Source organism: Orcinus orca, chromosome 14 (genome assembly GCF_937001465.1).
Source record: "Orcinus orca chromosome 14, mOrcOrc1.1, whole genome shotgun sequence".
NCBI classification, from domain to species: Eukaryota; Metazoa; Chordata; class Mammalia; order Artiodactyla; family Delphinidae; genus Orcinus; species Orcinus orca.
In genome coordinates, this window is record NC_064572.1 from 90052410 (window position 1) to 90077205 (window position 24796).

The window sequence follows — 24796 nt, forward strand, 5'->3', positions numbered from 1 at the left end:
CAGGGCGGGGGCACTGCCCACCTCCTCCTGGCGGTGCGGGGCTGGCAGGACGGGCCCCAGAGACCCAGCCTCGTCTCCTCGGGAAGCTCTGGGTGGGCGGCGCCCTGCCCGGTCGCTGGGGCCCAGGGCGCTAGGAGGCTACCAGCCCACACTGAGTCCTCCCAGCAACAGATGTTTCAAATGGCCCGTCCTGTATCCTACAGGCTCTACCAAAGCTCAGAGTGGAAACGGGTGTCAGCCTATAGATGACAGCTCATCCCGCAGGGCTGGCCTCCGTCCAGAGCAGGACGCTTTGGTCCCACTCCCCCGAGAGGGGCGTGGACCTTCAAGGGTGTGTGCTGGAGATCAGCTGTGGGGGGTGCTGCCGGGGCCCTGGGACCAGACCTGTGGGCCCACCGTGCCTCTGTTCCCGAGGCCTCACCCGCAGCACCGGGGCCCGCTCGGCCGAGGCCCCAGCCGGAAGGACTGTCATGGTCTGTGCTCTCCAGATGGCAGCCCCTGCTCCAGGCATAACGTAACAGGTTCACTCTGAGGGGCCTGGGCCCACTGTCCCCAGCACAGTGAAGAAACCAAGCCAGGCCGCCCCAAGTTACAGCCCCTTGGCCGCCCGCCATCAACACAGGGACCTCGCATGCTTTCCCGACAAGCAGACTGAGCGGGGAGCCAGGGGGCTCAAGAGAGGTGGTCCCTGCCAGGCGAGCACTTCCCAGGAGCGAAGCCCCTTCCTCTGGGCCTGGACCTCGAGCTGCCGCAGGGTCTGTCCGGGAGCAGCAGTGGTGCCCATAACCCCGCACGGTCTGCAGGGCCCCCCGTGACTGGCCTGGGGCCCGTTGTCCTCCCATCTCTCCACACACCCCGACACTGGATCCTGGGCCCTCCGGGTGCAGGGACCACCTGTGAGCTCACTTCAGCATCAGGACCTGCCGACTCTTCCAGGAATGAAAAGGGAAAGGCAGGAGGATTTGAAAGTCAACTTGAAACCTGACTCGGCGGATCTGACTGTGTCCAAATTGCATTTGGAGAAAAGTGCTTAACTGGGAATCTTCTATTAAACCAGGGATGAGGAGGGCTTTTCTTATCAGTGGTTTAGGAGCGATGAAGGATTAAGACACACAGCAGAGGGATTCGAGGCAGGAAACAGAACCTTCCTGCAGTGCTGCACCCCTCACATCCGGTGGGGGCCCGGGTTCTGGGGCCCAAGGGCCTCGCAGGACTCCCTGTGGGGTGATGAGCACAGAGAGAGGGTCCAGTCCGGCCTTGGGGCCCGTATGGGGCCCGTGTGGGGCCCGTGGGGCCCAAGTCCATGCTCAGCCCAAGTCTGTCCTTGACCACCTGATCTCTGTCCCCGTATCTAACTGGAGGCAATGGGCAGGCGTGGTCAGGCCCAGGGAGACACCGCCCCGACTGCCGGGACCCGGGGCCTGACCCTCCCTCCTGGGGTCTGGGTTCTATCGCTGCCCCCTAAGCCCCCCATTTGGTCTCCACAGCTGGCACCCCACAACCTCAGGGAGCCTGAGGCTGGGCCGAGTGGGGCTGCACTACAGGGTGGGTCGGGGACTGGGCCCTGGGAGGACCACACACCCTTTCCTCCCGCCAGGACCCCGCTCCTCCCCAGACCGATGTGCTAGCCCAGGGCGCCGGGCTTCCTGCAGAGGGGTTTGTGCAGGGAATGGAGCAGGGCTGAAGCCCGCCACGTGGAGACTTCTGCCCGCCTGGACGGAGATGCACGGGGCACCCACGGGGCCAGGAGCCTCTGCCCACACCTGTGGTCTCAGGCAGCTCCAAGGAGGCTGGCGGGGGGGAGGTTTGAGGCCCTCGGGGTGCCTGGGGGCCGGGGCAGGTTTACACAGATGGCAGCGGCCACGGGGAAGCCCCCGAGCCCAGGGAGGGGTGAGGAGGGAAGAGGTGCAGGGGGCTTGTGAGCCCCACCTGGGGTGGGAGGACCCTGGCCGGTGGGACCTCGGTTCCTCAGAGGGAAGTGTGAGCTCCCGTCAGGGGAAAAAGCTCGGCTTCCAGGCAGGGGCCGGGCGGGAGGTGTGAGGGTCTCCTCCCCTGGCCCGTGCGAGCCTCCTTTGGGGGCCAAGCTGGTGAACAGGACGGTGGTGCTGGAGGCCTTGGCAGGTCCTCCCCCGGGGGCCCCGACCCTCTGTCCTCCTCCCTCACGCCCACGTTTCCTCCACTTTCCCCCCACCTGCTGCTGCCGCTCAAAGAGTCTGTGGAGTGTGTGGACGTACTGGTCAATGTTGGAGTTTGCGAACCATATTTTAAAATTAATGAGGATCTTAGCTTTTATAGACTTCCAAAATGTATAAACCTGCCAACTTGGGCAAGTTCAGCATGAGGCCGGCTCCTCCTGGACATGACTGCTGTCCTGCAGGGTCGGCAGGGCCGGCCGGGGCACACGGGTCTGACTGGAGGGTGGCCGTCCGTGCGCCCTGGGGTCTGGGCGCCCTGCCTGCCAGCCTCCCCCGCAGACGCCTCCGCCAGGTGCTTCTCACACACGAGAAGGGGGTGGGCAACAGGCTCGCGAGCAACCCAGGACCGTATGCCCACTGCTGTCACAGGATCCCAGTCTGGGTAAAGGGGGATTTTGAAAACGCTTTCTTTATATTCGCAAGTTGTGATCCTTTTTCAAGAGCTTTCCTACTTTTGTTTCTGTTTATCATAATGTTTGCTTTTCCCTTATTTCTTGATTTTTTGGCTTGTAACTAATTTAGTTACTTTGCCAGCCCTGCTTTGTAACGTAGGCAAGCCATGGAGTGAGCCAAATAGCTACAACTAAGGAGTTAATCAAAATCCTCAAAGTCACAACTATTAAAATTTTATATTTTTTTATTGTTTAAACTGATTTTATTGGGTTTTTTCTTTACCAATGAAACAACGCATGGTCAGGAAAGTAGTATCTAAAATACGGATGCAGAAGAATAAACTGACCAATGGTCACTATCCTGCTCGGCCGTGGGCACCAGCACCACCCCCGGGCCCCTCAGATGGTCCCAACACACACACACAGGCGCACACGCTCGCTCCACTGCGCACATCCCGTCACACGTCTGTGAACAGCGGCTGCACGCGCGTCTGCTGGCTCCATCACCAGCCAGCGGGCATCAGCGACTCCAAGCCACCCCGTTAGACAGTCAGAGCGTTCCAAACCTCTGCTATTCCAAAGGCTCAAAGCGAGAATAACTGGCTGGAGATGATTAGATATTAAAATGTAAAGATTACTTTCAGGCTTAGGGGTGTTTTGAAAGGAGAAGGGGGACTGTTTCAAGAGACAAAGCACTGGAAGTCTGTCCTGTGGTGCGCCAAGGCAGCTGGTGCTAGAAGGCCAGGGACTTGGGAACATTAATTTCCAACAAATCCACTATTTTAACAAAATTGCCACGTGGAGCAGCTTGCCTTTGACCACATCTAATTTGGTAAAATTCCTTTGGCCCAAGTGCCAGAGGGACCGGGCAGCCGGCGGAGGAGAGTGGAGGCCGAGGAGACCGGTGGGAGCTGGGCCGCGTGGGATGGACCAGCCCAGGCGGGGCCCAGACAGGCAGGGCAGGTCAGATGCCAGAGCAGGAGGCCTGAGCAGGAAGGAGGGCACATCCTGCGGGAGCACGAGGGTGGCAGGGTCAGGCCCAGCCGGCACCAAGGATAGACGGCTCAGCGGCGGCCATCCTGCTGTCTCCTCTTCCTGTGTCCACTGCCCCAGGATGGGGGGCTGCAGCAGGTGGTGACTCGGCAGGGACAGCAGAGAGAGACCCTCCCGGCAGGAGTTTCCCTCAAGACCCTCCACTCCTGCGGGAACCCCACAGGTGAACTCAGCCCCTCAGAGAGTACCAGGCCTCCCAGACACCAGCTCCGGTCCCAGGATGCTGAATGTTTCCATGAAACAGTAAGTGTGGTTAATGACTCAGGTCTGGAAACTGGACTAGTCCCTGAAGTTGTTTTTTTTTTTTAATTTTTAATTTTATACTGGAACATAGTTGATTAACAATGTGTTAATGTGTACAGCAAAGTGATTTAGTTATATATATACATGTAACTATTCTTTTTAAAATTATTTTCCCATTTACGTTGTTACAGAATATTGAGCAGAGTTCCCTGTACTATACAGTAGGTCCTGGTTGGTTATCTATTTTCAGTATAGCAGTGTGTACGTGTCAATCCCCACTCCCAATCTATCCCTCCCCCCACCCTTTCCCTCCAGTAACCATAAATTCATTCTCTAAGTCCGTGAGTCTGCTTCTGTTATTCTAGATAGAGAATAGATAGATAAATAGATATAGATATAGATATAGAGAGAATATATACCTCATCTGCTAATGGACATTTAGGTTGCTTCTATGACCTGGCTGTCATAAGCAGTACTGCAATGAACATCGGGGTGCATGTGTCTTTTTGAATTATGGCTTTCTCAGGGTATATGCACAGTAGTGGGATTGCTGGGTCGTATGGTAGTTCTCTTTTTAGTTCTTTAAGGACCCTCCATACTGTTCTCCATAGTGGTTGTACCAATTCCCATTCCCACCAGCAGTGCAAGAGGGTTCCCTTTGCTCTGCACCCTCTCCCGCATTTATTGTTTGTAGATTTTTTGATGATGGCCATTCTGACTAGTGTGAGATGATACCTCATTGTAGTTTCGATTTGCATTTCTCTAATAATTAGCCATATTGAACATCTTTTCATATGATTTTTGGCCATCTGTATGTCTTCTCTGGAGAAATGTCTATTTAGGTCTTCTGCCCGTTTTTTGATTTTTTGATATTGAGCTGCTGTTTGTAAATTTTGGAAAGTAACCCTGTGTCCGTCACATCGTTTGCAAATGTTTTCTCCCATTCTGTGGGTTGTCTTTCTGTTTTGCCTATGGTTTCCTTTGCTGTGCAAAAGCTTTTGAGTTTAATTAGGTTCCATTTGTTTTTATTTCCATTACTCTAGGAGGTGGGTCAAAAAAGATTTTGCTGCAGTTTATATCAGAGTGTTCTGCCTATGGTTTCCTCTAAGAGTTGTATAGATCTGGTCTTACATTTAGGTCTTTAATCCATTTTGAGTTTTTGTGTATGGGATTAGGTAGTGTTCTAATTTCATTCTTTTACATGTAGCTCTCCAGTTTTCCCAGCACCACTTATTGAAGAGACTGTCTTTTCTCCATTGTATATCCTTGCCTCCTTTGTCATAGACCATATGTGCGTGGGTTTATCTCTGGGCTTTCTATCCTGTTCCATTGATCTATATTTCTGTTTTTGTGCCAGTACCATGGTGTTTTGATGGCTGTAGCTTTGTAGTATAGTCTGAAGTCCAGGAGCCTGATTCCTCCAGCTCCACTTTTCTTTCTCAAGATTGCTTTGGCTATTCGGGGTCTTTTGTGTCTCCACACAAATTTTAAGATTTTGTGTTCTAGTTCAGTGAAAAATGCCATTGGTAATTTGATAGAAATTGCATTGAATCTGTAGATTGCTTTGGGTAGTATAGTCATTTTCACAATGTTGATTCTTTCAGTCCAAGAACATGGTATATCTCTCCCTCTGTTTGTGTCATCTTTGATTTCTTTCATCAGTGTCTTATAGTTTTCTGAGTACAGGTCTTTTACCTCCTTAGGTAGGTTTATTCCTAGGTACTTTATTCTTTTTGTTGCAATGGTGAATGGGATTTTTTTCCTTAATTTCTCCTTCTGATTTTTCATTATTAGTGTACAGAAGTGCAATAGATTTCTGTGTATTAATTTTGTATCTTGCAACTTTACTGAATTCATTGATGAGCTCTAGTAGTTTTCTGGTAGCATCTTTAGGATTATCTATGTATAGTATCATGTTATCTGCAAACAGTGACAGTTTTACTTCTTCTTTCCCAATTTGGATTCCTTTTATTTCTTTTTCTTCTCTGATTGCTGTGGCTAGGACTTCCAAAACTATGTTGAATAAAAGTGGTGAGAGTGGGCATCCTTGTCTTATTCCTGATCTTAACAGAAATGCTTTCACCTTTTCACCATTGAGTATGATGTTAGCTGTAGTGTCATATATGGCCTTTATTACGATGAGGTATGTTCCCTCTATGCCCACTTTCTGGAGAGTTTTTATTATAAATGGGTGTTATATTTTGTCAAAAGCTTTTTCTGCATCTATTGAAATGATCATACGGTTTTTAGTCTTCAACTTGTTAATGTGGTGTACTACACTAATTGATTTGCAGATATTGAAATCCTTGCATCCCTGGGATAAACCCCACTTGATCATGGTGTATGATCCTTTTAATGTATTGTTGGATTTGGATTGCTAGTATTTTATTGAGGATTTTTGTGTCTATGTTCATCAGTGATATTGTCCTGTAATTTTCTCTTCTTGTGGTATCTTTGTCTGGTTTGGGTATCAGGGTAAAGTTGGCCTCATAGAATGAGTTCAGAAGTGTTCCTTCCTCTGCAATTTTTTGGATTAGTTTCAGAAGGACAGGTGTTAACTCTTCTCTAAATGTTTGATAGAATTCGCCTGTGAAGCCATCTGGTCCCAGACTTTTGTTTGTTTGGGAGTTTTTAATCACAGTTTCAATTTCAGTACTTGTGACTGGTATGTTTATATTTTCTATTGCTTCCAGGTTCAGTCTTGGAAGACTGTACCTTCCTAAGAATTTGTCTATTTCTCCCAGGTTGTCCATTTTATTGGTGTATAGTTGCTCATAGTAATCTCTTATGATCCTTTGTATTTCTGTGGTGCCTGTTGTAACTTCTCCTTTTTCATTTCTAATTTTATTGGTCTGAGCCCTCTCCCTTTTCTTCTTGATGAATCTGGCTAAAGGTTTATCAATTTCATTTATCTTTTCAAAGAACCAGGTTTTAGTTTCATTGATCTTTTCTATTGTTTTCTTTGTTTATATTTCATTTGTTTCTGTTCTGATCTTTATGATTTCTTTCCTTCTACTAACTTTGGGTTTTGTGTATTCTTTCTCTAGTTGTTTTAGGTGGAAGGTTAGGTTGTTTATTTGAGATTTTTCTTGTTTCCTGAGGTAAGATTGTATTGCTATAAAATTCCCTCTTAGAGCTGCTTTTACCATGTGCCGTAGGTTTTGAATCGCTGTGCTTTCATTTTCATTTGTCTCTAGGTATTTTTTATTTCCTCTTTGATTTCTTCCGTGACCCATTCATTGTTTAGTAGCATATTGCTAAGCCTCCATGTGTTTGTGTTTTTTACAGTTTTTTCTTGCAATTGATTTCTAATTTCATAGCGTTGTGGTCAGAAAAGATGCTTGATATGATTTTAATTTTCTTAAATTTACCAAGGCTCTCTTTGTGGCCCAGCATGTGGTCAATCCTGGAGAATGTTCCATGTGCACTTGAGAAAAATGTGTATTCTGCTGCTTTTGGATGGAATGCTCTAAAAATATCGATTAAGTTTGGTTAGTGATTCAGGTCTGGAAACTGGACGAGTCCCTCAACATAAAACAGTCTGACCACTGGATGTTCCCGTTTCTGTCCTGACCTTGGGTTTGAGATCAGCATGGATGACCTTGATGCCAGCTGGGCAGGGGATTCGAAGGAGGACAGTTTAAGCAGAGGACCCTGGTTATAAAGCCTCATGTTCACCGATGGCCTTGGGACCCACATTAACTTCTGAAAGTGAGGCATCTCCCCGTGCTTGTCACATGTGCAGAGCCAGCGTCAGGGCTGGGGCTCAGCTGTGCCTCTTAGTGAACCCTTTGCTGCCCTGCCTATGGTCAGCCGGTCCTCCATGGCAGAGCGTACCGGATGCCTTCTTGCCCAAGCCCATGCTGGTGTGTGCTCTCCACCAGGCACTTGCAGGTGTGTCCCTTGGTCTGTTGAACCCCAACTCCATGTAGAGGAATCAGACACCTCCGAGGCTGTCGTGCATGTCCAGAACTGCCCGTGTGGGTGTGCAGCGCAGGCCCTTGGAGGTGATGATGGACAGAGGCTGGTTTACAGCTCAGGGTCATGGGTCCCAGAGCACATGTGGAGGGCCAATGGCATGTTTGTTCCTGCCTCGAGACTGTCCCTAACAAGTGTTCTGTTTTTACAGTCTGCAAGGGAAGCTCAAACAGGCTAGGGATGGAGCTGTGGGTTTCTGCTGCGCGATGCCAGTTCTGGGTGCTGCCTTTGGGATGTACCACAGACCTTTCAGGGGATTGCTGTGGACACACTTTCTTGCCTGGCCCCACGCAGGGTTTGCTCCCAGGCCCCACACCCCTCACATGTTGCAGAGAGCCTTGGTCACCATGGCTGTCCCACTGATGGGCTAACCCAGGACATCGGGAGGAAGGCCGTGTCCTGGGTGAGAGGGTTGCAGCCCCCGTGTGGCCTCTGGGGAGACTGGGGGTAGGGTGGGAGCAGAGCTAAGGGAGACTGGCTGACCCCAGGAGTCCAAGCAAAGTCCCAGCCCATCATGCTTTACCACGCAGCTAAGGGCAAGACTTCCCTCCCTCCCGACTCCCCCCAACACCAGCCATGACTCCCCAGTGCTACAGAGCCAGCAAGGATTGCTCAGGCCCTGGCCCTCCCCACATGGTCCCAAGTGACACCCCGGGCTGCTCTTCCTACAGGAACATCCTCCAGGCAAACTGGCGCCCTGGCTGCACCCAGCAAGGCAGGGTCTCCCCCGCATCCTCTCAGCCTGAGGCCCGCCCCTGTCGCAGGCCAGCACCCCTGCAGGGCTGGGCCCAGCAGACCCCGCACCCATGGGTATGGCTCCAGGACACTCTCTTGAAGGAGGGAAGGGCTTGCAGGGAGGCTTTGGCTCCAGGAGGGTCTGAAGGCTGCGAAGGAGAAAAGAAGATATGATGTGAGGGAAGGAAGGAGATAAAAAATGGGGCAAATCGGGAATTGCCAAAAAGGAAAAAAGAGAAACAGGCAGTATGTTCGTGACATTTAAGCGTTGTTTTCTCCAAGTGTCCCCCGCCCTTCCTCTCCGTTCAAGTGTCTTCTCAGGGATGCTTCTAATGGGCCTGAAGGATGCAGCCAGGGGGGCTAGGGCTGCGAGCCCCCAGGAGGGAGGGGAGGTCTGGGGCCTGCTACCAGCCCAGGCCGCTCAGAGACAAAGGACGGAGGCCCACCTTCGCTTGCCTGAACTCTGCTCACCGTGCGGTCACCCCACACCCAGGCTGACCCGTGGCCTGTGGAGTCCAAAGTGGGCCTGCTTGGGCTTGGCTACAAGGGCCCTGCACCCCTGGGTGCGCCCGGGAGCCTGGCAGGGATGTGCGTGGGCATGGACCCCCACAATGCTTCTCAAAGTGAAACCCCCGAGACACCTCTTCTGTGAGGGGACCACGGACCCCCGAGGCTGCCCATTGGTCACCAGCGGTCAGTGAGAAGTTGCACTGGGGGTGGCCTGGTCCTCTGGAGGCTCCGAGAGGCTTCAGTGGAGGAGGGGCGGCCATGAGACTAAGGTGCGTTTGCTAATTTTACTGTTTGGTTCTCAGACTTGCCTTGACCTCAGGACAGAGTGAACTTGTTGGCGTAAATCTTGGTTAGAAATGTTCTGCACAAATTCAAACTGACACTGTTAGGGGAGATGGCTGGTTGCCATGGCAACCAGAGAGTGGTTTTCATTCCTCTCTGTGAGCCGCGGATGTGAGTGCGCGGCTGGGACGGGTCGGGCGTCTGGCCTCCGGGGTCGGGCTGCACGCAGGCCGGAAATGCCACGGACGCCACCGCCGTCCAGCGCACACAGCCCCCACGAAACGGCCAGAAAGCGAGCAGCCCGAGGATCCCGGCAGTTTCCACGGAAGAGGCAGGTCCGCTGGTCTGAGACTCTGCAGCCCCGGGGCCGTCCTCAGTGAGCACTTGCGCATGAAGCTGCAGCCAGACTCACGGGAGAGCAGACGGCACCCCGTCCCCTACGCTGACCCCCAGCGCGTCACGTGTCCTGCCACCCCGTCCCCCTTGAGGCCATCCGAAGGACCCCAGCAGCGCCACCAGGCTGTTTCCTGGCCTCGCACAAGTGGCCTGCAGGTTCCCAAAGCCCCCCCCGAACCCCCTGGGCATGCGGACCAGGACGCCGGCCCTCCTGCCCGGCCCGATCCTCACCCCGGGGTTCCCCGCCCCAACGAGGCGGGACCCACGCCCCCAGCCCTGGCTGCCCCTGAGCACGTCCTGGCCACACACCCACGCCACCCCGGCCCCGCAGAGCCGTGGGTCACCCCTGCTTCAGGAGCGACTCTCCCTCCAAGGGGCTGGATAAAGGGCTGAGAGGCTGCCAAGGGGAGTCGGGTGGGGGGCACGCAGTGTACAGACCCTCGGTGGCGGGAGTCCTGAACTCACAGAATGTTCCAGAAAGGGGCCTTTCCTGGGGCGAGGAAGAGGCTCAGTGCAGCGAGGGCTGAGAGCCTACCCGCTGAAGGAGACACCTGGTTTACCACAAAGAAGCCACACAGGTTTCAGGAGTGAGCTCTCGGTGACGGTGAGAGGCCTGTGCCTAGAAGACACATGTTTGGGGCATTAGAGACCATAAAGGGCGGGGATCCACTGAACCTGGCTCCGCGGTCGCTGAAAATTCTAGAAAACAGGGGCTCCGCTCCTGGATGGCAGAGAAGCTCAGGGCACGGGGCAGAAGGTGGCCTGAGGCCCTAGGAGCAAACGAGGGCGCGTCCCGAACACAAAGCGTGGCACCCATGACTTCCAGGACACGGACCTCTGGGCCCTCTGCGTGGAGGCCGTCGTGATAAGGAACGGGCCTGAGGCTCCTGCAGTGTCAGTGGCCGCGGGCACAGGGCCGGCCGACAGCGCCCTGCTCTCCCCGCCCTGGCTTTGCCCCTCTGACCCGGTGGCCAGCAAGGCAGCCAACAGCCTCGGTTTCCCCATCTCGCAGGTGTGCTGCTCTGCGATGCGTACAGAGCCCGGTCACCGTGCAGGGCTGTGTGAGGGCATCGCCGGGCCCGCGTCCCCTCTGTGGGCAGCCCTGCACAGCTCCTGGGCACTGAGTAGCCAAGTCCGAGGAAGGGCTGGTGCAGCAGCACTGAGGGTGGCCCAGCTCCCCACTGATGGTCACAAAGCCCGAGGCCCACAGCCGTGGCTCCCAGGACGGCCTCTTCCTGAGGGACGCCCCGCCTCCAGCCCTCACCCAGGCTAACACTGGGATTCGGGAGCCAGCACCCAGGGGGTCAGGATGTAGCAGCCAGACAGGCCTCTCTGCCTGACGTGCCCCCTCGGAGGACCTCCCAAAGCACCCAAGAACCTTCCGTGCACCCCACCCAGCCCCCAGTGCCCCCCGAAGCACCCAGGGACCCTCCATGTGCCCCACCTGGACCCCTGGTGAGTCTGAAGCTTGATTAGCCTTTACCTTTAGAGCTCGTGGGCCCCGGCCCTGGGCATACAGGGTGGGACTAAGGCCTGGCCTAGGAGGGGCTCCTCCAGGCCACCCCAAGCCAGGCCAGTGCCCCCCAACCCTGCCACCCCTCTGCATTCCTACAGCATCTCCTGTAAGTTCTCCCAGAAGCCACCTCTGGTCCCGGCCCCCACCAGCTCTGAGGCCAGGGCGGGTCCCTATTCTCCGGCCAGGGCACAGGGACAGTGCAGGAGGCAGGGCACAGGACAGAGGGACAGCCCCCCACAGGGCCTCTTCCTTGTGCCCTCCTGCCACCTGGGCGCCTGGGCCCCGTGATGGGTTGCTCACACCTGCCTTTCTGTCGCCTCTGGTCTGGGAGCCCCTGACCTGTGCTCACCTGAGCCCCGTCCCCGGACAGTCTGTGGAGGCGGCTGCACTGGGCACAAGCCCCGTGGGGACCACCGCAGCCTGGGGAAGTCTGAGCAAAAGGCCCCCCGATCCAGGGCGGGCCTTCCCACCTCCTCCACTGCCCCACTTGTCCAGGACCATCAACCCGGGCCCCCAGGGAGCTCCACGGCGCCCTCCAGCCCTGAGGGAGCCACCCCAGGACGACAGGTGGGTCGGGCCTGGGCGTGAGGGCCTCCACTCAGCTCTGACACCAGTCACTGGGCGACTGGAAAACCCCTTCACCCCTCGGGGTTTCCTGTCCCTCAGTTGAGGTTCAGGACCCATCACAGCGTCCCACAGCGGTGCAACGGGGATGCCGGGAGCGATGCAGACAGGATGCTGGCAATATTGGTGGGACGAGGGCCGGGGGCATGGGAAGGCCCCACCCAGAGGCCTGCTGGCCAGGCAGCGGCCCACACGCCCCGCAGGCAGGGTCCCGCCGTGCACCATCCTCCTGTCCTCCCTCCTCTCCACACATGTGCCTTCCTTCCTGTGCCCTGTCATCTCCAGCTCTAACGCCCGGGCTGGGGGCTGGGACCCTGGGCTGGGCAGGGGTGTGGGGGCCTCTTTCTGCACAGCTGAGGCCTGTCTACACTGGCAGGATCACACTGCTGACTCATGCTGGCGTGGACTCGTGGGTTCACCACGGTGTGGCCATATTTGGATTTGAGAATATTTTAATATGAGGACTGAAAATTCCTCCAAAATCAATTTCCTTGTCTGTATTTCTGTTCTCAGAGCCCCGGTGGACAGGGGTTCCCGTAATAAAAAAATAACATTGCGCTGTCCTCCTTCTGCCTCTTCAGGGAGACGTTTTGCTGTGAGTTGTCCGATTCTCTTGGAAGCGAAGGCAAAACCGCCGGTTGTCTCTTTAAATCGGCTCTGCGGTGTGATGGGGCCCGCGGTCTGGCTGGGAAGAACCATTCCCACCCTGCCGCAGGGAGCTGGCCGCCGCCATCAGCGCCTCCCCCATCCCCATGGTTACGGCTCCTGCTTCCCAACCGTCCCTGGTCCCTGGCCGTCGCCCGCCCGAGGGAGCAGGCACTCCCCACCGGAGTCCGGGAAGCCTCCTGCTGAGAACGGCAGTGACTGCCTGCCCCTCCGGCTCTGACACCCTCCCCGGTGCAGAGCCCTGGCCGTCGCCGGGCTGCAGGCTTGCAATCTGTTGATAACTCCACTCGCGAGCTCCAGCGCTGCCCCTGGGGTGGAAAACTGCTCCCGGACCCGGGAACTCACCGCCTCTCGCCAACAGGAAGCGCAGGACCGCTGCCACTCCTGCTGTTTTTGCCAAAATAGGTGAGAAGTTGGGCTGCGTTTCTCCAGGGTCCGCGCGGCAGGTGGGCCCCCGGGCGAGGAGGCAGTGGGACCCGGGGGGGAGGCGAGGTCGGAGCCCGGTGGCCGCAGCATACACCGCCCCGGCCGCTTCCTGGGCATCAGCGCCGACCAGGAGTGAGCAGTTCCTGCTCTTCCAAATGCAGCTTCTCAACAACTTTGGGTTACACAGACGGCACGGAGCCACCAGATAAACTGATCTGTGTGGGAGACGCCAGCCCGTGAGGTCTGGCCACGTCCGGGCGGTGGAAGCTTCGCCCTCCCAGGTCTGGCTGTCCGTTGGGGGTTATTGGAGTCTCTTGACTTAAACTGACAGACATGCTGTACGTGTCTTCTGCAGCCTGAGGTTGGGCTGAGTGTCTCGCGCTGGGATGGCGAGCGGAGGTTGGTTTTTAAATATGGATAAGGAAGTGCTCCCCGGGGGCACCGTCCCTCTAAGGCTCTGAGGCCCCAGGTCGTCCCTGGAGCCTCTGCCTGACTCAGGTACCCCAAGCCAGACACTCCAACAGGCTGGCTGGGTCGGAGGGAGATGAGATGGGGGCAGACTTCGGAAACAGCTGCTGCCGGCTGCAGCCGGGGGGCTGCCCCGTGGGTGGGGTGCTAGATGCAGGTGGCAGGGAGGACCCCCACCCGCCCTGACCTGCCCTGTCTTCGCAGATGGGGGCGGCCTCTCCACCCTCACCCGCCCCATCACAGTCGTCCAGGGCTCTACCCCGTGGCCGCTGCCTGGGACCTTGACCTTCTGGACGGCCATGGAGGCCGGCGGGGAGAACGGTGCGACGTAATCGGCTGTGCCGTTGGCACCACCTCCGTCCCCTGCTCACACTTCAGTAACTTCGCTGTGCTCATGGTGAGTACACGCGGGGGCCGTGGGGGGGGGCGGGCGGGCTGAGGCTGCCGCCGCCACTCACGGATCCCCAGGCAGGGAGAGTAGGCTGCCTCGTGGTCAGCGGGGGGCGGTGGGCGCATGCTGGCCCTGCGGCCAGGGGCCCTGGGGGCGGGGCCGGGCGGGAGGGGGGCCTCGGGCTGCCTGCTCCGCTGCTCGCCAGCGGCTGCTCCGCGTAGATCATACTAATTAGTGGCAGACGTGCTGCAGTGTTGAGTCACTGAATCGGTGGAAGAGACCGTGTCCCACCACCACCCAGGCTCGGCCGTGACCTGTGAAAACCTCTCTGACCCCTGGCTGGGGCCCTCGCTCTCCCGGCCCTGGCCCTGCACACGGCCCTCCCGCTGCAGCCCTGCCGGCCTCCTTCCCATCAGAAAGTTGGCCGAATGGCAGGGGATGCGGGTGGGCTTCAGCGGCGCGTTCGGCAAGCACAGAGAACGCCTCTCTCACCAGAAAAGGGGGTGCGGCCGGCTGTGTGGGGCTCGGCCTGCAGGCTCGGGGCGCTTCCCTGCGGTTCCTGCTGTTTGGATTCCGGAATGGGTGATGCTGAGTGAATAATGCATTGTGTCTGCTGGTGAGGGACAGCAGCGGAGCGCACGCACAGAACACCGCTGGCCGAGGACAGCGTGGCACAGGGGCCGAGGCTCGGACACTGTCATGGGTCGTCAGTGCAGACCCGACTCTTCACAAGCAGGGCTGTGTCTGAGTTACTTGCTCATTTTCTTCCTGTTGGATTCGAAATGTCCAAACAAGAGAGATGCTTTTTGCCAAAGGTCGGCATCAGCTCGCAGAGCTGCCATGCCACCTGCCTCTCAGGCGTCTGAGGGTGTGTGCTCCAGGCGCAGCCGGGCCCACACCCCAGCTCTGAGCCGTCACCTGTTGCCTGCAGGCACCAGCCCCCAACAAGCCAGGGCCTCCGGGTTGGCCGTGTTTGAAGCTTTGCATCCTCGAATTTATATCCTCATTTGCAAAATGGGTCCTGTCACTGGCAGATGAAGGGTGAACGGGGGAGGGGGGGCAGCACCGCCCCGGGGCGCCACCGCACGTGATCCAGGTGCCCCAGCGTCAGGCCCCATCTTCGCCTCTGCCTCTGACCCTCCAGCCCTTCTGTGCAAATCTGCAGGGCCGCCCAGGCCGCCCAGCACCCTCCTTCCTTCCTCCAAGTCCATCCACACCCTCCCCCCAGCCCCAGCCAGCTCCACGCCGGCCAGTCCAGGACTCTGGGAACCAGCTGGATTTCCCTTGCCTGGAGAGCTTGGAATCTCAGCAGTTTGTTGGGGTTTTATTGCTAACAAATAACATTTACACCGGAGAGAGCTTCTGAGAGGAACAGAGATGCCAACCTAACGTGTGGTGCTGCAGTTCTGCTGCAAGCACTTTCCTGCCTGTGTCTGGGAGCCTGTGGGTGAGACGCCTGCGGCCCCTGGGGGCCGTGGGGAGGAAAGCCAGCAGGGGCAGCTCTGGCCCCATGCCGCAGGATGCCACGCTCCGGCCACCTGCTCGGGCCTGGCCCTGGCAGTCAGCTGCCTGACAAGCTCCTGAGTGCAGCACCACCGAGGTGTCCTGGAGGCACCTGGAGGTGTCGAGGTGCCCACGACCCCGGTTTGAACCGTGCTGAGCCCTGAGCATCTTCGGGCACCTGTGCCTCCTTCTGAGCGAGTTGCCTGTGTGCCCTCGGCACCAACAGGTTGGTGAACACGCAGGTGCTCCCCTGGGGGCTCAGGGGCTGGGGGACCTGCACCCTGCCGCCTGGTCTCCAGCCGGTAAAGCCCAGGCCCCACACCTGCCCGGCGCTGACCCTCATCAGAGTGTAAAGCAGGACCTGACTGCACGGCTGCCTCTGCGATGGTGCTGTTGATACTCGAATTCAAGAAGGTCCCCAAGCGCGTGCAGCTCTGCCCTCGTGCTCCTCTCTGAGCCTCACCGTTAGCGCAGAGAGCAGCGCTCTCCAAGGGAGCAAAGCGACGGGTCTGGAACTGGAGTGGAAACCGTCCAAGCCCGGGCACTCTTTCCTTCCTGAGTGTGGTCCCGCGGGCGGTGCTGGCCCCGCCGCTGCTCTCCGGCCATACCTGTCGCAGGGGATTAGCTGGGAGGCAGGACTGGTGTACATGGCCTCCCCGCAGCCCCTGTGGCCTCAAGTGGGGCCCAGAGGGTGAGCCCAGCCGCTCACCGATGTGGCGGCCTGAGTGCCACGGAGACCTGCTCGGCAATGGCGCCTCAGAGTGGCCCGGGCCCAGGAGGCGGCCACAGTGGCAGCACCGCTGGCTTCGAGTCGGGGTGACCTTCGCCAGGTCCTGCAGGGCCTGGAGCCGGGACAGGGTGAGAGGCCAGGCCATCCCAAGGGCAGACGCCACGCAGCACGCCCCTGTCCACACAGAAGCACCCGCGTTCCAACAAGAAGGGTGGAAGTAAAGCCCCAGAGAGACCAGGGTGGATGCAGGGCGGGACCCGGGAAGCCAGTGTATCAGCAGGAGGCGGGAGCCCGCAGGGCGCCCATGGGCTCCCTCTGAGCCCGTGGAACCCAGGCCACACCTGTGGGTGGGTTCCCACTCCGATGCTCCAGCCTCAGAGCTTCAGTGAGTTCCTCCAGTTCGCTGCTTTCGACTCAGTCCAATATTTAAATTTCTAACAACTCAGAAAACCTGCCTTAGGCGCACAGAGTTTGTCGCCCACCTCAGGCCTCCCCTTACTGTTGACGGTTTTAAGCAAGTAACCCCAGTCCTGAAGGAAAGCCCGTCATATTTCTCAAGGTCTTTTCTCCAAAGTTCTTCATAATTAGACCAGCCCACGCACCCTCAAAGGAAGATGCTACAAACCACACAAATGCCCAGTCGGGCCAACCTGTGCTCCGAATGCAGAGATGGCTCATCTGTGCCTGCCTCTCCCCCGGGACTCCCTCAGGGAAGGCTGACAGATCAGCAGGGTCGCCACTAAAAAGCAGACGAGGGGCCGCAGGCTCCACAGAGCTCAGTCTTGGTCGGGACAAGCCCGGGTGGAAGGACCTGCCCACCCTAGACCCCCAAAGGCCCAGCCTTGATGCCTGGCCATGCGGGAGGGACACCCGTACACGGTCTGCACCGCGGCCCGGAGAGACCCATTTGCCGCTTTTGATCAGACAAGCGACCCCTGACCTGACCTCTTCCCTCCTTTCTTCTTGTCTTTCTTAACATCCCAATTTGTTTGATTGCAAAACATACCAAAAAGGACACATCCAACTAAAATCATGATGAGGTGTAACGGAAAAGGGGAAATACAAACCAGGCAGCACGGGGACTGCCGCCCTGGGACCGTTGCCCGGAGCCTGAGGCTCCACGGGGAAGCAGGAGCCCGGGGTCCCCGGAGGAGACACACCTTGGCTGTAGCTTCCACCGCAGCCCCGCCGGTCGCCCTGCAGCACAGACGTGAGCGGGAATTGCGGGCTTCAGCCCCGCAGCTGGGCGGCTCCCGGCACGCGGTGTGTGGCCTCGTCCTCTGGGCGTTGCCTTCGCCTCCCCTCTTCCTCCGTGGGTTCTCTGGACCTCTCTCCAGCCTCTCTGCTCTGAGGTCAACGCTGCATCCATTGTCGCTGGTCCCCAGAGCACCGCCGGGTCCACGGCCTCTGAGGGACTTGCCCATCCAATGCTGTCTGACCACATATGGACCATCGTAAGGGTTTTGCCCGTGGAACACTCGCAGAGTAGCTTCTTCCAAGAGGAACGTGTACATGTGTGAACTTTAAAATATAAACTCCAGCGCCATTTTGCATTACTTACTTTGAATTTTAAATGTCACCTCTAAAAATGTAGAAAGCACTGTTGATAACTCTGATTTGGAGAAAGGAAAAAAAATAGGAGGCCAAGTGGAATTAAATCTCTGTTTCTCCTAAATCATATATTGTGGATGCAGCTGCTGCGGGGTCGGAGACCCCCCTCACCACTGTGAGAAGCCTCAAATCTGGGCCCTCGGACGAGAGGGAAGGGGTCCAAAGGCGGGTGACCTCCGGGCAGGGTGACCTCCGGGCTGGTCCCATGACAGGCTGGGCGTCGTCCTCAGGAAACGCCTCTGGGTCTTGAACGGATGCTCTGAGATGTTTTTCTGCTGCAGGAAAACCAATTCTGGCTCTTACTAGGCTTAACATAAAGGGGTTTTGCGTGTGTGAATAGAAACTGGCAGATAAGATGCTTCTGGAGGTAAGCTCTCCACCGCAGGCCCGGGAGCTGCATGGGCTCCCCCGTCGTGGGTCACATGCACCTGTGGCCCTCGGCCCCAGGGCATCAGGCCGTTGCTGTGGCCGCTGCGTCAGGAAGCAAGTGCCAGCTTTGTTCACCCCCCTCCTCCGCCATCCCTCCCCCAACCCCAGAAAGAGTCAGGGGTCTGACCTCAGTCCTTAGGGGCAGCAGTGCAGGTGACAGCACCCGGAAAAGGTGGGGAAGGGGCTTGTAAGCCCCCCAGAGGGGGTGGACCCACCCCGGGTCCCTCAGCTCCAGGAGAGACACCAGGACACACGGGTCCCGATTGAGTCAGTGAGAGAACCGGACGGGCCAGACCCGGAGCGGCTCTTGCCTGTGGACATGAAACCAGTAACAGAGGCCCAGGTGCACTTTTGTGAAGGGTCAGGGGGTCTCAGCCCCGGCTGATGTCACAGGAGGGACACACCATCGTCTCCCATGAAAAGGACGACACACACAGGCCCAGGGACGCCGCCAGTGCCCGGTCAGACCTGAATCCAACACTCCCGGCTGATGACTCTCAATGAAAAGATCATCCAGTATCAGGACTTGCCCAGGAAAACCTGCCTTTCCTCGACGTTTGCAGTGAGTTGCAACTGGCAGGAGGCCGGTGCCCGCGGAGCCTGACAAATGCAGAAACACCCTGGGACTACGGGGCCTCGTGAGCCCCCTTCCCGCCATCGCCTGACGCCAAATGCTCCAGAATTCGGGATGCGTGAGGGCCCCTGGCAGGCGGGACGCTGTGGGAGGCGGGACGCTAGGGCCCCTGGCAGGCGGGACGCTAGTGGGAGGCGGGACGCTAGGGCCCCTGGCAGGCGGGACGCTGTGGGAGGCGGGACGCTAGGGCCCCTGGCAGGCGGGACGCTGTGGGAGGCAGGACGCTAGTGGGAGGCAGGACGCTAGGGCCCCTGGCAGGCGGGACGCTGTGGGAGGCAGGACGCTAGGGCCCCTGGCAGGCGGGACGCTGTGGGAGCTGAACGCCCCCAGGAAGCAAGAACGGCAGGCTGCTCTCTCTCTCGTGAAACATCTATTCTCCACCAGGAGACCATCCTGCCCTTCGTCACAGAGGCCCATCCTCGCCCAGACGGAGGCTCCTGGCTGCAGGACAGAGGGCCCAGCAGCCTTCGTGCTCCCCTGGGTGTGGTGGGAGCCCTGCCAGGATCTGGCCACAGACCCTCCCCTGTGCCGAGCCTTCCCAGGCATCTTGAGTGGGCAGGGCCTCCAGGTCTCCCCTGGGGACGTGCAGCCTCTGCGTCCCAGTCACCTCGAGGCTGGCGTCCGTTGGCAGCCTTTCCTCCTGAGCTCGTGATTCCGTGGATTTGGGCTGTGAGTGCAATGTGCCTCCTGCTGACAGCCTGGGTGTCCAGACGGGAGCTGTTGGTGTTCCGTGCACGTCTACACCTGCGCTTCAGGCTTCCTGGCCCGTGGACGGTCAGGACTGCAGCACGAGGGCAGCCGTGGTGTCCGGCCTGCGGTCTGCCAAGCGGCACGGCGCCCTTCCCTGACCGCCTGCTTCTTCTGGGCAGGGCGCTATTTCTGGCTTCCCTGGGCAGCGGGGCCCCTGGGCAGCCAGACGCTGAGGCCCCCTTGGCATCCAGGTCACTCAGTGCCTCTTCCCGGGTGACCAAATTCAATCAGCTGTTGCCATGACAACAGCGACCTCCTCACCAAAGTCCCTGCGTCGGAGCAAAGTCGGGGTGCAGAGGCCGCAGCTGGGCCCAGGGTGGCTCCTCTGAGCACGTCCTCTGGCTGGCCGGGCCTCCAGGAATGTCCACGAGGAGAGAAGCCACCTGAGCCTGGACGCGCTGGCTTCCTGACTCCCGCCGTAACAGGCCAAGGCCTTCTCGGGGTGCCTCTCTGCTCCCCACGACTCCATCCTGGAGGAGCCGCCAGCCACCTCCGCTGTCCTCACAGCCCAGGGAGGCACCAGTTGGAGCTGCTCTGGGCCTGGGGCGGGGGTGTCTGCCATGGACGCCCCTGTGGTCTGCGGGAATGGGACCAGCACGACGGCAGACCCCTAGCTCTGACCACCAGCCCTGTGGTCACAGCAGGAGCAGCTCAGGTGGTCCCACAGGGGACACCAGGCAGCCCTCCACAGGCCCAGCTCAGCCTGTGGGCACTGACCCCAGCCTGCTCCCCAGAGCCCAGCGTGTCCCCCAGGGCCGTGGGAGCAGAGTAGGGCATTCAGGCTGGGGCATCGAGCAAGGGCTCCACCCTCTGACCTGAGCAGTGGGAACCAGAGCACGGCTCAACTTGTCCCCTGGGGCGGCCGTGACAAAGTCCCACAGAGCAGGAGGCTGGACGTCCAAGGTCCAGGCGCCTGCAGGTGGGCTTCTCCTGAGGCCTCTCCTTGCAGTGTAGAGGGCCCCTCCCACCGTGTGCTGGTGCCGGCCCCTGCTTACAGGGACTCTGGTCCCTTTGGTCAGGGCCACCCGAGGACCCTACCCTACCTGAGCCACATCCCTAAAAGCCATCCCCTCCGGATGGTGGGGACAGCTCAGTCCACAGCAGGCTTCTCGTGGGACTCGACGACTTGTACCACACGAAGCGTCCAGAGCAGGGCTCGGTGCGGGCAGAGGGTCGGAGGTCAGAGGGGGGTGCCGCAGGCTCTAGCCCCTACCTCCCAGCCTGGTGTGCCCCAAGCCCCTCCGGGTCCTCCACCGGCCTGGGGGTGCCCCTGGCGGGTGTGCCCGGCCTCGCCCTGGGAACGCAGCTCCGACGCAGGGCACTTCCGGGGCTGCGTCGGGGGTTGGCCTCAGAGCCCCAGCGCCTGACGCAGCAGGCCTCGCTTACCTGGTGAATGAAAAGACAGAACCTCCCTCAGCTCTGAATGTCCAGCCCGGGGCATTCTGCCCTCAGTGTTACATCCTCCAGGGAAAATGGATATCCTTTGAACCCTGACCTTCAGCCCTTTACCTGGGCTGTGACAAACAGTGAAGGTTGTACACCTGGGGTTCTCGAGCCTGTTCACACCTGCTGCTCTTCCCCCACTGACCTGAGTCACCTCTGGGCAGACTTACTGAAATGATACAAATTCTCCTGGGAGACCACTCAAAGCAGCATTGCAGTGGGTGTGAGGCCCGGAGTGGACTTGGGGGTAATCTGACACGAGCCTCATGGGGGCAAGTTGTGCCGTCATACAAGGGCATTTGACAGAAGCAGGAGCCGGGTGGTCCACCAGCCCCCCGGAAGGGCGAGGAGTCTGGAGGCCAACAGGCAGCACAGCAGGAGGCTGCCCTGGGGGAGCTGGCCGTCAGAGCCCCCAGAGGCGCCCACAGCTGGTAGGGGGCCCACGAGGCCACATGCCGCCTGCCCTGAGCGCTCCACAGGTTGGGGACCTTCCCCTGCCCCAGGTCGACCATTTCTGCTGAGACCTGCGAACCTCCACCCGATCCAGGAAATGCTTCCAGCCCCTCGCCGGGCGGAGGCTGAGCCTGGGGACAGCCCGGCCACCTTGGTCACACGGGTGTGCTCTGTGTCCTTTCCAGGATTTGAGGACTGTCCTGTCCCTGCCCCAGTCCCCAGGGGAGTTCCTGCACCCCGTGGTGTACGCCTGCACTGCTGTCATGCTGCTGTGTCTGCTGGCCTCCGCCATCACCTACGTCGTGCACCAGAGGTAAGGCCCACTCTGCCCCTCGCCTTCGAGGGCAAGCTCTCTCCTGCCCTCACGTAGCAAGGAGTCCAGGAAGGTGCTTCACAGGCAGCCGGCCAGCTTGAGGCTGCCCAGAGCCCAGACGGCGCTGGCAGCCGAGGGTGGCCAAGTGCTGGGCGACACCCTTGCCTTCCACCCCGGGCCCCCCCGTGCTCATCAATTCAGGTGACACGCGCTCTTTCTCCAATGGCACCGTGTCCGTTCAGGGGCCCCTACAGCCCATGGCCTGAGGAAGTTAGAGTAGCTGCAGAAACTTCGAGCAGCCTTGCCCTCTGCTTTTCATCTACAGGGGAGTCCAGCTGGTTTCCTACAGAGCTGGTGTCCTGGCCGCATCTGCCTGGAGGGGCTGGGGCATCACTTGAAGATGCGCTGGGTAATGTGAGGAGGGGTCCCGGCCACCATCAGGGTCAAGTCCACAATCAAAGTCATGGGCAAAGCCCAGGCCACAGCCATAACCACGGTCGTGGGAAGAGGCTTGGGCATGTCCAAGGCCAGGGTCAGGGGAAGAGGCTTGAGCGTGTCCAAGGCCAGGGTCATAGGTAGAGGCTTGAGCGTGTCCAAGGCCATGGTCATAGGTAGAGGCTTGGACATGTCCAAGGCCAGGGTCACAGGCAGAGGCTTGGGCGTGTCCAAGGCCAGGGTCACAGGTAGAGGCTTGAGCGTGTCCAAGGCCATGGTCATAGGTAGAGGCTTGGGTGTGTCCAAGGCCAGGGTCACAGGTAGAGGCTTGGGCATGTCCAAGGCCAGGGTCACAGGTAGAGGCTTGGGCGTGTCCAAGGCTATGGTCATAGGTAGAGGCCTGGGTGTGTTCAAGGCCACAGAGAAGCTGTGGTCATAATCACAGCTGCAGGCATAGGCTAAGAAATTTCATTTTGTCCATCGCCAGGGCTGGGGACTGGTCATGGGTATGTTCACAGCCACAGGCAGCGTCCTATCCAGGTACAGGCCTGGCTACAGGGGATCATGTCAGAGACAGTCAATCACAGCCTCCTCCTAAGGTACAGCCTCTGCTCAGAGAGGGAAGAACTCTGTCTGGGGAACCAGGAGGTGGGACTGGGTTTCTTCCCCATCCTCCCTCTGGGACATTGGACAAATCATAGCGTCCCAGGGCCTCAAGGTCCTCGTCTGTCCAATGACCAGAGACCTCCCAGTCACAGTATTCCAGGGCGATTTTCCAACAAACCACCCAAGGCCACATGCTAAGGTGGATTCAGCGTGTCCATCCATCTTTCCCCGACCTGGTCTCTCTGGTGTGCTTTTCCCTGCCCGTCTTCGTCCCGCTCCGAGGTCTTCAGCCCATTCCCCGCGTGGACGGGACGTGGCATTTGGAGAAAAGGGTTCACTTCTACGCTCTGCCCTGAGAGGCCGGTTCCTGACCTGAAATCTCCGTTCCTGCAGCGCCATCCGGATCAGCCGGAAAGGCCGGCACACGCTCCTGAACTTCTGCTTCCACGCGGCCCTGACCTTCTCCGTGTTTGCTGGTGGCATCAACCGCACCACGTACCCTATCCTGTGCCAGGCGGTGAGTGCTGTTGGGTCTTCATTTTGCTACAAACTCTGAAGTGTTTGTCGACTCTCCTCCCAAAGGGGAAATTCGTGATAACCGTCTTGTGTATGAAACCACATTCAAGTGCTTGCTCAGGCTTCTCGTGAAGGGGACAGTTAAGCATCCAGTGTGTCTACACCTCTCCTGCATGAGTCTGACTGATTTGCTCAGCATTTGATCATGTCATTTAGTTTATTTTCCAATCGGACCAGTTTTCTCCAAGGCCTATGGTGACATGTTAATGAGACATTCATAGTCCGGGGCTCATCACAGAAACAGGGACGCGACCTGCCTCTCCTGCAGAGACAGGTGGGGTAGGAGCACAGGGGTGGGACCCCCTGCTCCCTCGGCCCAGGTAAGAGTCCATGGATGTAGGCGAGAGAGCGCCATCGCTGGTGGGTCGCCGGGGATTCGGGGCCGTGGAAGAGACACGCGGGCCCCACCCTCCAAGTGGGACTCGGCGGTCTTGTGCTGGGGAGGTCTGGCCCTCTCAGGTGAAAGGGGAGCACAGAGAAGACACAGAGGGTTCTTCTTCCCACCCCACAGCCCCGCCTGACCTTCCTTAAAAGGGGGGAAAGGGACTTCCCTGGCGGTCCAGTGGTTAAGACTCCGCACTTCCACTGCAGGGGGCCCAGGTTTGATCCCTGGTCGGGGAACTAAGATCCCACCTGCCATGCAGAAGAAGGCGGGGCGGGTAGTACGAACTACCCTCCGGTCCTGACAGAGCCCAGAAAGAGGCCCTTCCGTCAACTGTGAGTCAAGGACAGAAGGCCCAGGTGCCTTTGCAACTGGACATCGAGGCCCCTCGTGCTCTCCCCCTCCAGCCTCTCACCAGCCCGCCTACTCCTGGCCTCAGCTCAGCCCAGTGGACAGTGCCCTCCAGGCGGGCAGACCCCTCCAGCACCCAGGCGGGGGCCAGGTGGGGCTTCCCCATGGACCACAGGGCATCTCACCAAGGACTCATTTGGTGTGTGTCCATCTGCTTGGACCACGTGGAGGGAGCGTCTCTGCCGGCACCCACCGGGACGTCACATGCACCCCTCGCAGCCTTGGTTGTGTGAATTCAACAACAGTTTATTGACAGCCGTGAGGGCTGCTGCAGCCCAGTTACCTGGCCTCCACGCCCCCTGTCCACACGAAAAATGACTCGTCCTCCTGCACAGACGGTGGCAGCTGGGCGGCTCCTGGGTGTCAGGGGCAAGAGGCTGCTCCCACAGGGGCACCTGGGGGAGGAGTCAGGCTGTGAGTTCCCCCCCCCGATCCTTGGGGAGGAGTCAGGCTGTGAGCTCCCCCCGCCCCGATCCTTGGGGAGGAGTCAGGCTGTAAGCTCCCCCCCGATGCCCTTCCCCCTGCAAACAGGGTGCCAGACCCATGAGACAGGACCCGGGAGCCCTGTGGCCCAGTCTCCCCACGCTCCTCTACACAGAAGAAAGGTCACTTTTCTGCAAATCCATGTTAGGGCCAACCATCCCA

The 24796-nt window shown here is 58.5% G+C and overlaps 1 protein-coding gene across 1 annotated transcript in view; it reads left to right on the top strand.

Annotated features, from left to right (window-relative positions):
• Positions 1-12374: 12374 nt before the first annotated feature.
• ADGRA1 (adhesion G protein-coupled receptor A1) overlaps positions 12375-24796 on the top strand; it is a 36186-nt gene continuing 23764 nt past the window's right edge. The window contains exons 1-4 of the mRNA XM_004265695.3: positions 12375-12995; positions 13689-13881; positions 21614-21741; positions 23176-23299. Of these exons, the coding sequence (XP_004265743.1) occupies positions 13879-13881; positions 21614-21741; positions 23176-23299 (255 nt within the window). The 5' untranslated portion in view covers positions 12375-12995; positions 13689-13878. The remainder of the gene's footprint in view (positions 12996-13688; positions 13882-21613; positions 21742-23175; positions 23300-24796) is intronic.